Source organism: Salmo salar, chromosome ssa01, assembly GCF_905237065.1.
Source record: "Salmo salar chromosome ssa01, Ssal_v3.1, whole genome shotgun sequence".
In the NCBI taxonomy this organism is placed as follows: domain Eukaryota; kingdom Metazoa; phylum Chordata; class Actinopteri; order Salmoniformes; family Salmonidae; genus Salmo; species Salmo salar.
The window spans coordinates 174,275,869-174,287,483 of record NC_059442.1 but is presented as its reverse complement, the minus strand read 5'-3'; the positions used below and the strand labels follow the sequence as shown (position 1 = coordinate 174,287,483).

The following is an 11,615-nucleotide window of genomic DNA, read 5'->3' as shown; positions in this document are numbered from 1 at the left end:
AGTTTTTATGTCTTAATTTCAAGCTGCTCCAGTCTCTCCCTCAGGAGGTTGGTGAGAACATAATGGAAGCCTGTCCAGTCATGGATCTTCGGATCACACAACCGCCTTGTTAATTCCATAAAATGCTTTTATTTTCTTGAAGAAATATTGTAGACGCATATTTTATCCATTGTATTTTTTTAAGCTTTGTTCTTGCATCTGCATTTTGTATATGCTTAAACCTGGGCAAATTCACATTAAAACACTGTTTACTTCTGTGTGATCAATGTCTCCTAGTGGTATCCTTTTAAACGGATTGTTTATCACATTTGTTGAACCCATCACACTTTGTAGAACTAACCTGTAGATCACTAGGCCTAGTTTTGACCTGTTTATGACATCCATGCACTGGGCCAACAAAGAAACTTGTTGGCATTACTAGAGTAGAAAGCAGGGTTTGGAACCAAAATTATTTTATAATCGTTTCGTCCCACTCTTCTGACCAACAAAATAAAGTTCTGAACTATTTTGAAGTAACAAAAAATGTATCAGTGTATATTGTTCCTTTTTATAACCAGTCAAATCAAAAAAAAAATTTAACATTGAACTTATTAAATGACTAAACCAATCAGTGCGGATAGAGCAGTTAAGCTAGTTTATATGTGTGATGGACAGACAAGTGTACCAGAAGGGCACCAGCATTAAAACAAGTATTACCTTTTTGTAGTTAATAAATCCAACATGAAATGTGATAACTAGGTCTATAGTATCCTTAACTAGCACTTAAAGTGAATCCATTCTCTTCTAGCTAATTAAATATGTATCTCCATATCTTCTGAATCAAGCTTGTACTGTAAAAAGTGGTGTAAAGCCCCGCCTTATCTCAACTCACTGGTCACCATAGCAGCACCCACCTGTAGCACGCGCTCCACCAGGTATATTTTATATCAGTGCCATCCGTTTTGTTACCAAAGCGCCTTATACCACCCACCACTGCGACCTGTATGCTCTAGTTGGCTGGCCCTCGCTACATATTCGTCGCCAGACCCACTGGCTCCAGGTCATCTATAGGTCTATGCTAGGTCAAGCGCCGCCTTATCTCAGCTCACTGGTCACGATAACAACACCCACCCGTAGCACGTGCTCCAGCAGGTATATTTCACTGGTCATCCCCAAAGCCAACTCCTCCTTTGGCCGCCTTTCCTTCCAGTTCTCTGCTAAATAGCACACCCAACTACCTCATCCCCATATTATTACTTGCTCTTTTGCACCCCAGTATCTCTACTTGCAAATTAATCTTCTGCACATCTATCACTCCAGTGTTTAATTGCTAAATTGTAATTATTTTGCCACTATGGCCTATTTATTGCCTTAACTCCCCAGTCTTACTACATTTGCACACACTGTATATCGATTTTTCTATTGTGTTATTGACTACATTTGTTAATCCCATGTGTAACTCTGTCGTTTGTGTCGTACTGCTTTGCTTTATCTTGGCCAGGTCGCAGTTGTAAATGAGAACTTGTTCTCAACTGGCCTACCTGGTTAAATAAAGGTGAAATAAATCAAAAAAAGTGTGTACTGTCAGTACAGTAGCCTCTGCTTTAGAAGGGTTAGGGGCAGGTAGCCTAAACATGCTCACACTCAAAGATGTTCAGGCAGACACTGGAATACGCTTGAGTGACAGAGTGAGGGCTTTGCATAGGAGCTTTGTTTTTCTTTTTGCGGGATTAGAAACAAATGCCTGGAATGTAAAATAACGTTATTAACTGGTTCTCTTGCTTATAAAATAACGGTTCTGTTCCAGAATAGTATGGATCACTTTCTTTCCCGGTTCCGTTTCTTGAAAAAGTATTTTACGGTTTTCGGTTCTGTTCCCTGAACCGGTTACAACCCCTGGTAGAAAGTATCACATTTTCTATTTACAAAAGCACTAAACATGTCATCTGTCAACGTTTAATCAAGAACAGTGGTAGCAGATGTTAGGGTGACAAATCAATCATGTCCCACATTTTGTCCTGCAACCAAACAATCATGTCCCACATTTTATTAACAAATTAAAACATCACTAATTTACAAAAAAAGGTACATTTGTCACATATATTAGACCTAATATAATTTGAGACATTCCAACCTGTCACGTTGCACTTATAACAAGATAAGGATGTGGTGCTGGTGATGGTGATGTTAAGCACCCCAAAATATGAGTGTGTGGCTACACTGTCCTGCAAAATCAGCCTCTGAGATGTGTTCACCCTAGTGGATGTCTGGCAACTAATTCAATGGGACACCTGTGACTTCTGTTTCACTATTCTGTCTTGTAGGTTCACCTCAGTCTGTAGAGTCAAACTACTGTCGTTAAACTGTTAATTCAACATGTCAACCCTCAGTAGGAATGAACAGAATATATTAAACAGAAAAACACTACTATAAAAAGTTTATTTAATAAAACCCCTTGTATCCTACAGTAAGATAACATGTAGGCCTAACAGCCCTAAATAAAATCACTTGCAGTAGGATCATAACATCTAGGCCTAGCAGTAGGATAACTTGCAGTAGGATCATAACATCTAGGCCTAGCAGTAGGATAACTTCTAGGCCAAACAGCCCTTAATGAAATTATTTCCAGTAGGAAGTAACATGTAGTCTGAGCAGCCTACCCTCCTGGAATAGAATGTAAAGTGCATTTAGACAATGATTTGAGCACACAGATCCTGACCCATCCAATATTTAAGGGTGTGTATCTGTGTATATGGTATTCAGACCCCTTGACTTAACACATTCTGTTACATTAGTCTTATTATAAAATTGATAAAATAAAGGCAATTCCTCAGAAATCCCCACACAATATACCATAATGACAAAGCGAAAACAGGTTCTTAGAATTTTTCTAGTATTCCGACCCTTTTCTATGAGACTCGAAATTGAGCATCCTGTTTCCATTGATAATCCTTTAAATGTTTCTCAATCAAATCAAATTTTATTTGTTAATGCGAGTGTAGCGAAATGCTTGTGCTTCTAGTTCCGACCACGCAGTAATATCTAACAAGTAATCTAACCTAACAATTTCACAACTACCTTATTCGCACAAGTGTAAAGGAATGAATAAGAATATGTACATAAAAATGAATGAGCGATGGCCAAACGGCATAGGCAAGATGCAGTAGATGGTATAGACTAGAGGTCGACCGATTATGATTTTTCAACGCCGATACCGATTATTGGAGGACCCAAAAAAACAATACCGATTAATCAGCCTATTTATTTTATTTTATTTTTTGTAATGACAATTACAACAATAACTTAATATAATACATAAATACTATCAATTTAGCCTCAAATAAATAATGAAACATTTTCAATTTGGTTTAAATAATGCAAAAACAAAGTGTTGGAGAAGAAAGTAAAAGTGCAATATGTGCCATGTAAAAAAGCTAACGTTTAAGTTCCTTGCTCAGAACATGAGAACATATGAAAGCTGGTGGTTCCTTTTAACATGAGTCTTCAATATTCCCAGGTAAGAAGTTTTAGGTTGTAGTTATTATAGGAATTATAGGACTATTTCCCTCTATACGATTTGTATTTCATATACCTTTGACTATTGGATGTTCTTATAGGCACTTTAGTATTGCCAGTGTAACAGTATAGCTTCCGTCCCTCTCCTCGCTCCTACCTGGGCTCGAACCAGGAACACATCGACAACAGCCACCCTCGAAGCAACGTTACCCATGTAGAGCAAGGGGAACAACCACTCCCAAGTGTCAGAGCGAGTGATGTTTGAAACGCTATTAGCGCGCACCCACTAACTAGCTAGCCATTTCACGTCGGTTACACCAGCCTAATCTCGGGTTGATAGGCTTGAAGTCATAAACAGCGCAATGCTTGAAGAATTGTGTAAAGCTGCTGGCAAACGCACGAAGGTTCTGTTTGAATGAAAGCTTACGAGCCTGCTACTACCTACCATCGCTCAGTCAGACTGCTCTATGAAATATCAAATCATAGACTTAATTATAACATAATAACACACAGAAATACTAGCCTTTGGTCATTAATATGGTCGAATCCGGAAACTATCATTTAGAAAACGAAATGTTTATTTCAGTGAAATACAGAACCGTTCCGTATTTTATCTAACGGGTGGCATCCCTAAGTCTAAATATTGCTGTTACATTGCACAACCTTCAATGTTTTGTCATTATGTACAATTCTGGCAAATTAATTACGGCCTTTGTTAGGAATAAATGGACTTCACACAGTTCGCAATGAGCCAGGCGGCCCGAACTGCTGTATATACCCGGACTGCTTGCACGGAACGCAAGAGAAGTGACACAAATTCATGTTAGGCAATATTAACTAAATATGGAGGTTTAAAAGTATATACTTGTGTATTGATTTTAAAGAAAGGCATTGATGTTTATGGTACATTGGTGCAACGACTGTGCTTTTTTCGCAAATGCACTTGATTAATCATCACCCATTTGTCGAAGTAGGCTGTGATTCAATGAGAAATTAACAGGCACCACATTGATTATATGCAACGCAGGACACGTTAGATAAACTAGTAATATCATCAACCATGTGTAGTTAACTAGTGATTATGTTAAGATTGATAGTTTTTTATAAGATAAGTTTAATGCTAGCTAGCAACTTACCTTGGCTTCTTGCTGCCCTCGTGTAACAGGAAGTCAGCCTGCCATGCAGGCTCCTCGTGGAGTGCAATGTAAGGCAGGTGGTTAGAGCGTTGGACTAGTAACCAGGATGGTTGCAAAAACGAATCCCCAAGGTGACAAGGTAAAAATCTGTTGTTCTGCCCCTGAACAAGGCAGTTAACCCCCGTTCCTAGGCCGTCATTGAAAATAAGAATGTGTTCTTAATCTGACTTGCCTAGTTAAATAAAGGTTTAAAAAAAAAAAACATTTCTGCAGCATTGAAGGTTCCCAAGAACAGTGGCCTCATTCTTAAATGGAATAAGTTTGGAACCATCAACACTCTTCCTAGAGCTGGCCGCCCATCCATACTGAGCAATCCGGGGAGAAGGGACTTTGTCAGGGAGGTGACCAGAACCTGATGGTCACTCTGACAGAGCTCTGGAGTTCCTCTGTGGAGATGGGAGAACCTTCCAGAAGGACAACCATCTCTGCAGCATGCCACCAATCAGGCCTTTATGGTTCAGGGGCTGGACGGAAGCCCCTCCTCAGTAAAAGGAATGTGACAGCCCACTTGGAGTTTGCCAAAAGGCACCTAAAGGACTCTCAGACCATGAGAAACAAGATTCTCTGGTCTGATTAAACCAAGATTCAAATCTTTTGCCTGAATGCCAAGCGTCACGTTGGGAGGAAACCTGGCACCATCCCTACGGTGAAGCATGGTAGTGGTATTATCATGCTGTGGAGATGTTTTTCAGCGGCAGGGACTGGGAGACTAGTCAGGATTGAGGGAAAAATTAACGGAGCAAAGTACAGAGATCCTTGATGAAAACCTGCTCCAGAGCGCTCAGGACCTCAGACTGGGGTGAAGGTTCACCTTCCAACAGGACAACGACCCTAAGCACACAGCCAAGACAACACAGGAGTGGCTTCGGGACAAGTCTCTGAATGTCCTTGAGTGGCCCAGCCAGAACCCGGACTTGAACCCGATGGAACATCTCTGGAGAGACCTGAAAATAGCTGTGCAGCAACGCTCCCCATCCAACCTGACAGAACTTGAGAGGATCTGCAGAGAAAAATGGGATAAACTCCCCAAATACAGGTGTACCAAGCTTGTAGCATTATACCCAAGACTCGAGGCTGTAATTGTTGCCAAAGGTGCTTCAACAAAGAACTGAGTCAAGGGTCTGAATACTTATGTAAATGTAATATTTATTTTTTTATAAATTAGCAAACATTTCTAAAAGCCTGTTTTTGCATTGTCATTACGGGGTAGTGTGTAGATTTGATGAAAAAAATAACAATTTAATCAATTTTATAATAAGGTTGTAACCTAACAAAATGTAGAAAAAGTCAAGGGGTCTGAATACTTTCTGAAGGCACTGTATTCCATGTTCTATGGAGCTGGCATTGTCATTTGTAAATACCGTTACATCTTCAAATACAAACACGCCATAGGCCACATCATAGGCATATTCCCAAACGTGTGAAATCATTTATTTCTATCATATTCACCCAAACAACAAGATTAGGTCTAGTTTTATGGTTAAAACGACATGCCTACATGTAGAGGTAAATGTCCTTCTTTGGTCGATATGTAACGTTGCTGTGTTGTGCTATTGAATACATGTCACACGTATCAATGGCAACTGACCCTCTTCACCATAATGTCCTCACAGATCAACGTCATAAGCAGGTCGTCTTCCTCCGTACGAGGTGCTCTTTGCCCGGGGGAAGTCCGCGTCGTCTTCCATGGAGTCTTTAGAGTAGGGAACGCTGCTAGCGCTACTCCGGGTTCGGGCTATGCTCGGCACCTCGATGCGGCGCGGTGGGGCTTTGGTGTTTCTGAAGTGTGCTGTGGTCTCCGAGACTCGCGTCTCTCCGCGGTTCTTACCGCCACAGCAACGACATATCCCAATGAACATGACCAAGCCGCCCAGTAGCTCGAAGATGCCCCCGATGTATCCCAAAATAATACAGTAGCCGACGCGAATGTCGGTGCTGGATGCGGCCATGTCCTTGAGGATGTGAGTGTACCATGCAATAGGAATGATCGTCAAGACTCCAGACAGAAAGATGAGCATTCCCCCCAGCCCGGCTACTGTCCAGTTCGGGCGGTCTTTCCAGCACCTTACCCCGGGTGTTGCCGTGGCCAGCCCGATCAGAGTCAATATCAGAGACGCTACCATCAAGCCCTGGGCGACCTCTATAATCTGGTTGCTGAAGTAGGCGTCGTCCTTTTGGTTACATTGGTTTACTCGGGATGAGTCGGACACCTTGCATATGTCCCAGATGCCTTGTTGTAGGTACGTATCAACCGGCAGTGAGGCGATAGTGTTGATGGTTCTCCAGTTGGGAGCCACTGTCGCTGTGAGGTTTAGGATCCAGCCGCAAGGGGCAAGGACCATTCCGAAGATAAAAATGCCCGGGGTGCGCATCGAAGTGCGGATCCACTGCTCCGCTTGGCTCGGCATGGCTTCTGGACTGCTGTTACTAACTTAAGGTGATACAGCAGCACTAGTCAGTGTAAGTAAACTAACGTTGACAGTCTGGAGTGTTGTCTTAAAAACTTGTCCGACTGAAACTGAGGGGGTGGTACGGTGATAACAAGTTGGGTGTGGTTTCACTTTGAAAGAGCACCTGTTGCGTCTGCCTTGGACAGTTTCTAATCTCGTCCAATTTGATATAGGCTATTATACGACTAATTTAATATTTTTATCTAAATGTTGGGCTTCACTATGCTGTATGCTATATCTGCCTAGTTAATGATATTTGAAAATACACGTACATTATATTAAACAAATATATATTACCGCCTTTTCATTTTCGTGTCAATCTCCTTATGTTATAACATATCGGCAGTTTAGCCTAATAAGAAAGGAACCAATCACGATGATGCATTTAACTGACTGTGAGTAATATCAATACGTTTTATGTTATGGCTTCCTCGAAGCTCACAGCCTGACTGGGAATGTGGTCATCAGAAGAATTCAACTGAGAATGTTCTGGAATGTGGCTCAACAGGAACTGGCCTGTCGTGGTGGTGATGATGATGAAACAGTCAATTGATGCAGGGAGAATTAAACGTTTGGTCCTACACTCTAAAAATGTTACAATTAATTATTAGTGTTTTATACAGTATAGTACACCTGTCTGCATGGGCAGATTGGGCTGGACCATCTTTTAATAGGGTGTTTTATACAGTATAGTACACCTGTCTGCATGGGCAGATTGGGCTGGACCATCTTTTAATAGGGTGTTTTATACAGTATAGTATACCTGTCTGCATGGGCAGATTGGACTGGACCATCTTTTAATAGGGTGTTTTATACAGTATAGTACACCTGTCTGCATGGGCAGATTGGACTGGACCATCTTTTAATAGGGTGTTTTATACAGTATAGTACACCTGTCTGCATGGGCAGATTGGGCTGGACCATCTTTTAATAGGGTGTTTTATACAGTATAGTACACCTGTCTGCATGGGCAGATTGGACTGGACCATCTTTTTTTTAATAGGGTGTTTTATACAGTATAGTACACGTGTCTGCATGGGCAGATTGGGCTGGACCATCTTTTAATAGGGTGTTTTATACAGTATAGTACACCTGTCTGCATGGGCAGATTGGACTGGACCATCTTTCTTTTAATAGGGTGTTTTATACAGTATAGTATACCTGTCTGCATGGGCAGATTGGGCTGGACCATCTTTTAATAGGGTGTTTTATACAGTATAGTATACCTGTCTGCATGGGCAGATTGGACTGGACCATCTTTTAATAGGGTGTTTTATACAGTATAGTATACCTGTCTGCATGGGCAGATTGGGCTGAACCATCTTTCTTTTAATAGGGTGTTTTATACAGTATAGTACACCTGTCTGCATGGGCAGATTGGGCTGGACCATTTTTTAATAGGGTGTTTTATACAGTATAGTATACCTGTCTGAATGGGCAGATTGGACTGGACCATCTTTTAATAGGGTGTTTTATACAGTATAGTACACCTGTCTGCATGGGCAGATTGGACTGGACCATCTTTTAATAGGGTGTTTTATACAGTATAGTACACCTGTCTGCATGGGCAGATTGGGCTGAACCATCTTTCTTTTAATAGGGTGTTTTATACAGTATAGTACACCTGTCTGCATGGGCAGATTGGGCTGGACCATTTTTTAATAGGGTGTTTTATACAGTATAGTATACCTGTCTGAATGGGCAGATTGGACTGGACCATCTTTTAATAGGGTGTTTTATACAGTATAGTACACCTGTCTGCATGGGCAGATTGGGCTGGACCATCTTTTAATAGGGTGTTTTATACAGTATAGTACACCTGTCTGCATGGGCAGATTGGGCTGTACCATCTTTCTTTTAATAGGGTGTTTTATACAGTATAGTACACCTGTCTGCATGGGCAGATTGGACTGGACCATCTTTCTTTTAATAGGGTGTTTTATACAGTATAGTACACCTGTCTGCATGGGCAGATTGGGCTGGACCATCTTTCTTTTAATAGGGTGTTTTATACAGTATAGTACACCTGTCTGCATGGGCAGATTGGGCTGGACGATCTTTTAATAGGGTGTTTTATACAGTATAGTACACCTGTCTGCATGGGCAGATTGGACTGGACCATCTTTTAATAGGGTGTTTTATACAGTATAGTACACCTGTCTGCATGGGCAGATTGGGCTGGACCATCTTTCTTTTAATAGGGTGTTTTATACAGTATAGTACACCTGTCTGCATGGGCAGATTGGGCTGGACGATCTTTTCATAGGGTGTTTTATACAGTATAGTAGACCTGTCTGCATGGGCAGATTGGGCTGGACCATCTTTTAATAGGGTGTTTTATACAGTATAGTATACCTGTCTGCATGGGCAGATTGGACTGGACCATCTTTTAATAGGGTGTTTTATACAGTATAGTACACCTGTCTGCATGGGCAGATTGGGCTGGACCATCTTTTAATAGGGTGTTTTATACAGTATAGTATACCTGTCTGCATGGGCAGATTGGGCTGGACCATCTTTTAATAGGGTGTTTTATACAGTATAGTATACCTGTCTGCATGGGCAGATTGGGCTGAACCATCTTTCTTTTAATAGGGTGTTTTATACAGTATAGTACACCTGTCTGCATGGGCAGATTGGGCTGGACCATCTTTCTTTTAATAGGGTGTTTTATACAGTATAGTACACCTGTCTGCATGGGCAGATTGGGCTGGACCATCTTTTAATAGGGTGTTTTATACAGTATAGTATACCTGTCTGCATGGGCAGATTGGACTGGACCATCTTTTAATAGGGTGTTTTATACAGTATAGTACACCTGTCTGCATGGGCAGATTGGACTGGACCATCTTTTAATATGGTGTTTTATACAGTATAGTACACCTGTCTGCATGGGCAGATTGGGCTGGACCATCTTTTAATAGGGTGTTTTATACAGTATAGTACACCTGTCTGCATGGGCAGATTGGGCTGGACCATCTTTTAATAGGGTGTTTTATACAGTATAGTACACCTGTCTGCATGGGCAGATTGGGCTGGACGATCTTTTAATAGGGTGTTTTATACAGTATAGTACACTTGTCTGCATGGGCAGATTGGGCTGGACCATCTTTTAATAGGGTGTTTTATACAGTATAGTATACCTGTCTGCATGGGCAGATTGGGCTGGACCATCTTTTAATAGGGTGTTTTATACAGTATAGTATACCTGTCTGCATGGGCAGATTGGGCTGAACCATCTTTCTTTTAATAGGGTGTTTTATACAGTATAGTATACCTGTCTGCATGGGCAGATTGGGCTGGACCATCTTTTAATAGGGTGTTTTATACAGTATAGTATACCTGTCTGCATGGGCAGATTGGGCTGGACCATCTTTTAATAGGGTGTTTTATACAGTATAGTACACCTGTCTGCATGGGCAGATTGGGCTGGAGCATCTTTTAATAGAGTGTTTTATACAGTATAGTACACCTGTCTGCATAGGCAGATTGGACTGGACCATCTTTTAATAGGGTGTTTTATACAGTATAGTATACCTGTCTGCATGGGCAGATTGGGCTGAACCATCTTTCTTTTAATAGGGTGTTTTATACAGTATAGTACACCTGTCTGCATGGGCAGATTGGACTGGACAATCTTTTAATAGGGTGTTTTATACAGTATAGTATACCTGTCTGCATGGGCAGATTGGGCTGGACCATCTTTTAATAGGGTGTTTTATACAGTATAGTACACCTGTCTGCATGGGCAGATTGGACTGGACCATCTTTTAATAGGGTGTTTTATACAGTATAGTACACCTGTCTGCATGGGCAGATTGGGCTGGACCATCTTTTAATAGGGTGTTTTATACAGTATAGTACACCTGTCTGCATGGGCAGATTGGACTGGACCATCTTTTAATAGAGTGTTTTATACAGTATAGTACACCTGTCTGAATGGGCAGATTGGGCTGGAGCATCTTTTAATAGGGTGTTTTATACAGTATAGTATACCTGTCTGCATGGGCAGATTGGGCTGGAGCATCTTTATTTTAATAGGGTGTTTTATACAGTATAGTACACCTGTCTGCATGGGCAGATTGGGCTGGAGCATCTTTTAATAGAGTGTTTTATACAGTATAGTACACCTGTCTGCATGGGCAGATTGGGCTGGAGCATCTTTCTTTTAATAGGGTGTTTTATACAGTATAGTATACCTGTCTGCATGGGCAGATTGGACTGGACGATCTTTTAATAGGGTGTTTTATACAGTATAGTACACCTGTCTGCATGGGCAGATTGGACTGGACCATCTTTTAATAGGGTGTTTTATACAGTATAGTACACCTGTCTGCATGGGCAGATTGGGCTGGACCATCTTTTAATAGGGTGTTTTATACAGTATAGTATACCTGTCTGCATGGGCAGATTGGGCTGGACCATCTTTTAATAGGGTGTTTTATACAGTATAGTATACCTGTCTGCATGGGCA

General features: G+C 41.3%; 1 protein-coding gene across 1 annotated transcript; it reads right to left on the bottom strand.

The window, feature by feature from the left end:
• Positions 1-6,089: 6,089 nt before the first annotated feature.
• On the bottom strand, positions 6,090-7,192 carry LOC106597056 (claudin-23). Its single transcript, XM_014188294.2, has one exon. The coding sequence runs from the start codon at positions 7,097-7,099 to the stop codon at positions 6,299-6,301; it is 801 nt and encodes a 266-aa protein (XP_014043769.1). The 5' UTR covers positions 7,100-7,192; the 3' UTR covers positions 6,090-6,298.
• Positions 7,193-11,615: the final 4,423 nt, after the last annotated feature.

What these genes read in the sequence shown, in the direction of transcription:
- LOC106597056 (XM_014188294.2), bottom strand. Translation starts at nt 7,099, where the DNA reads ATGCCGAGCCAAGCGGAGCAGTGGATCCGCACTTCGATGCGCACCCCG.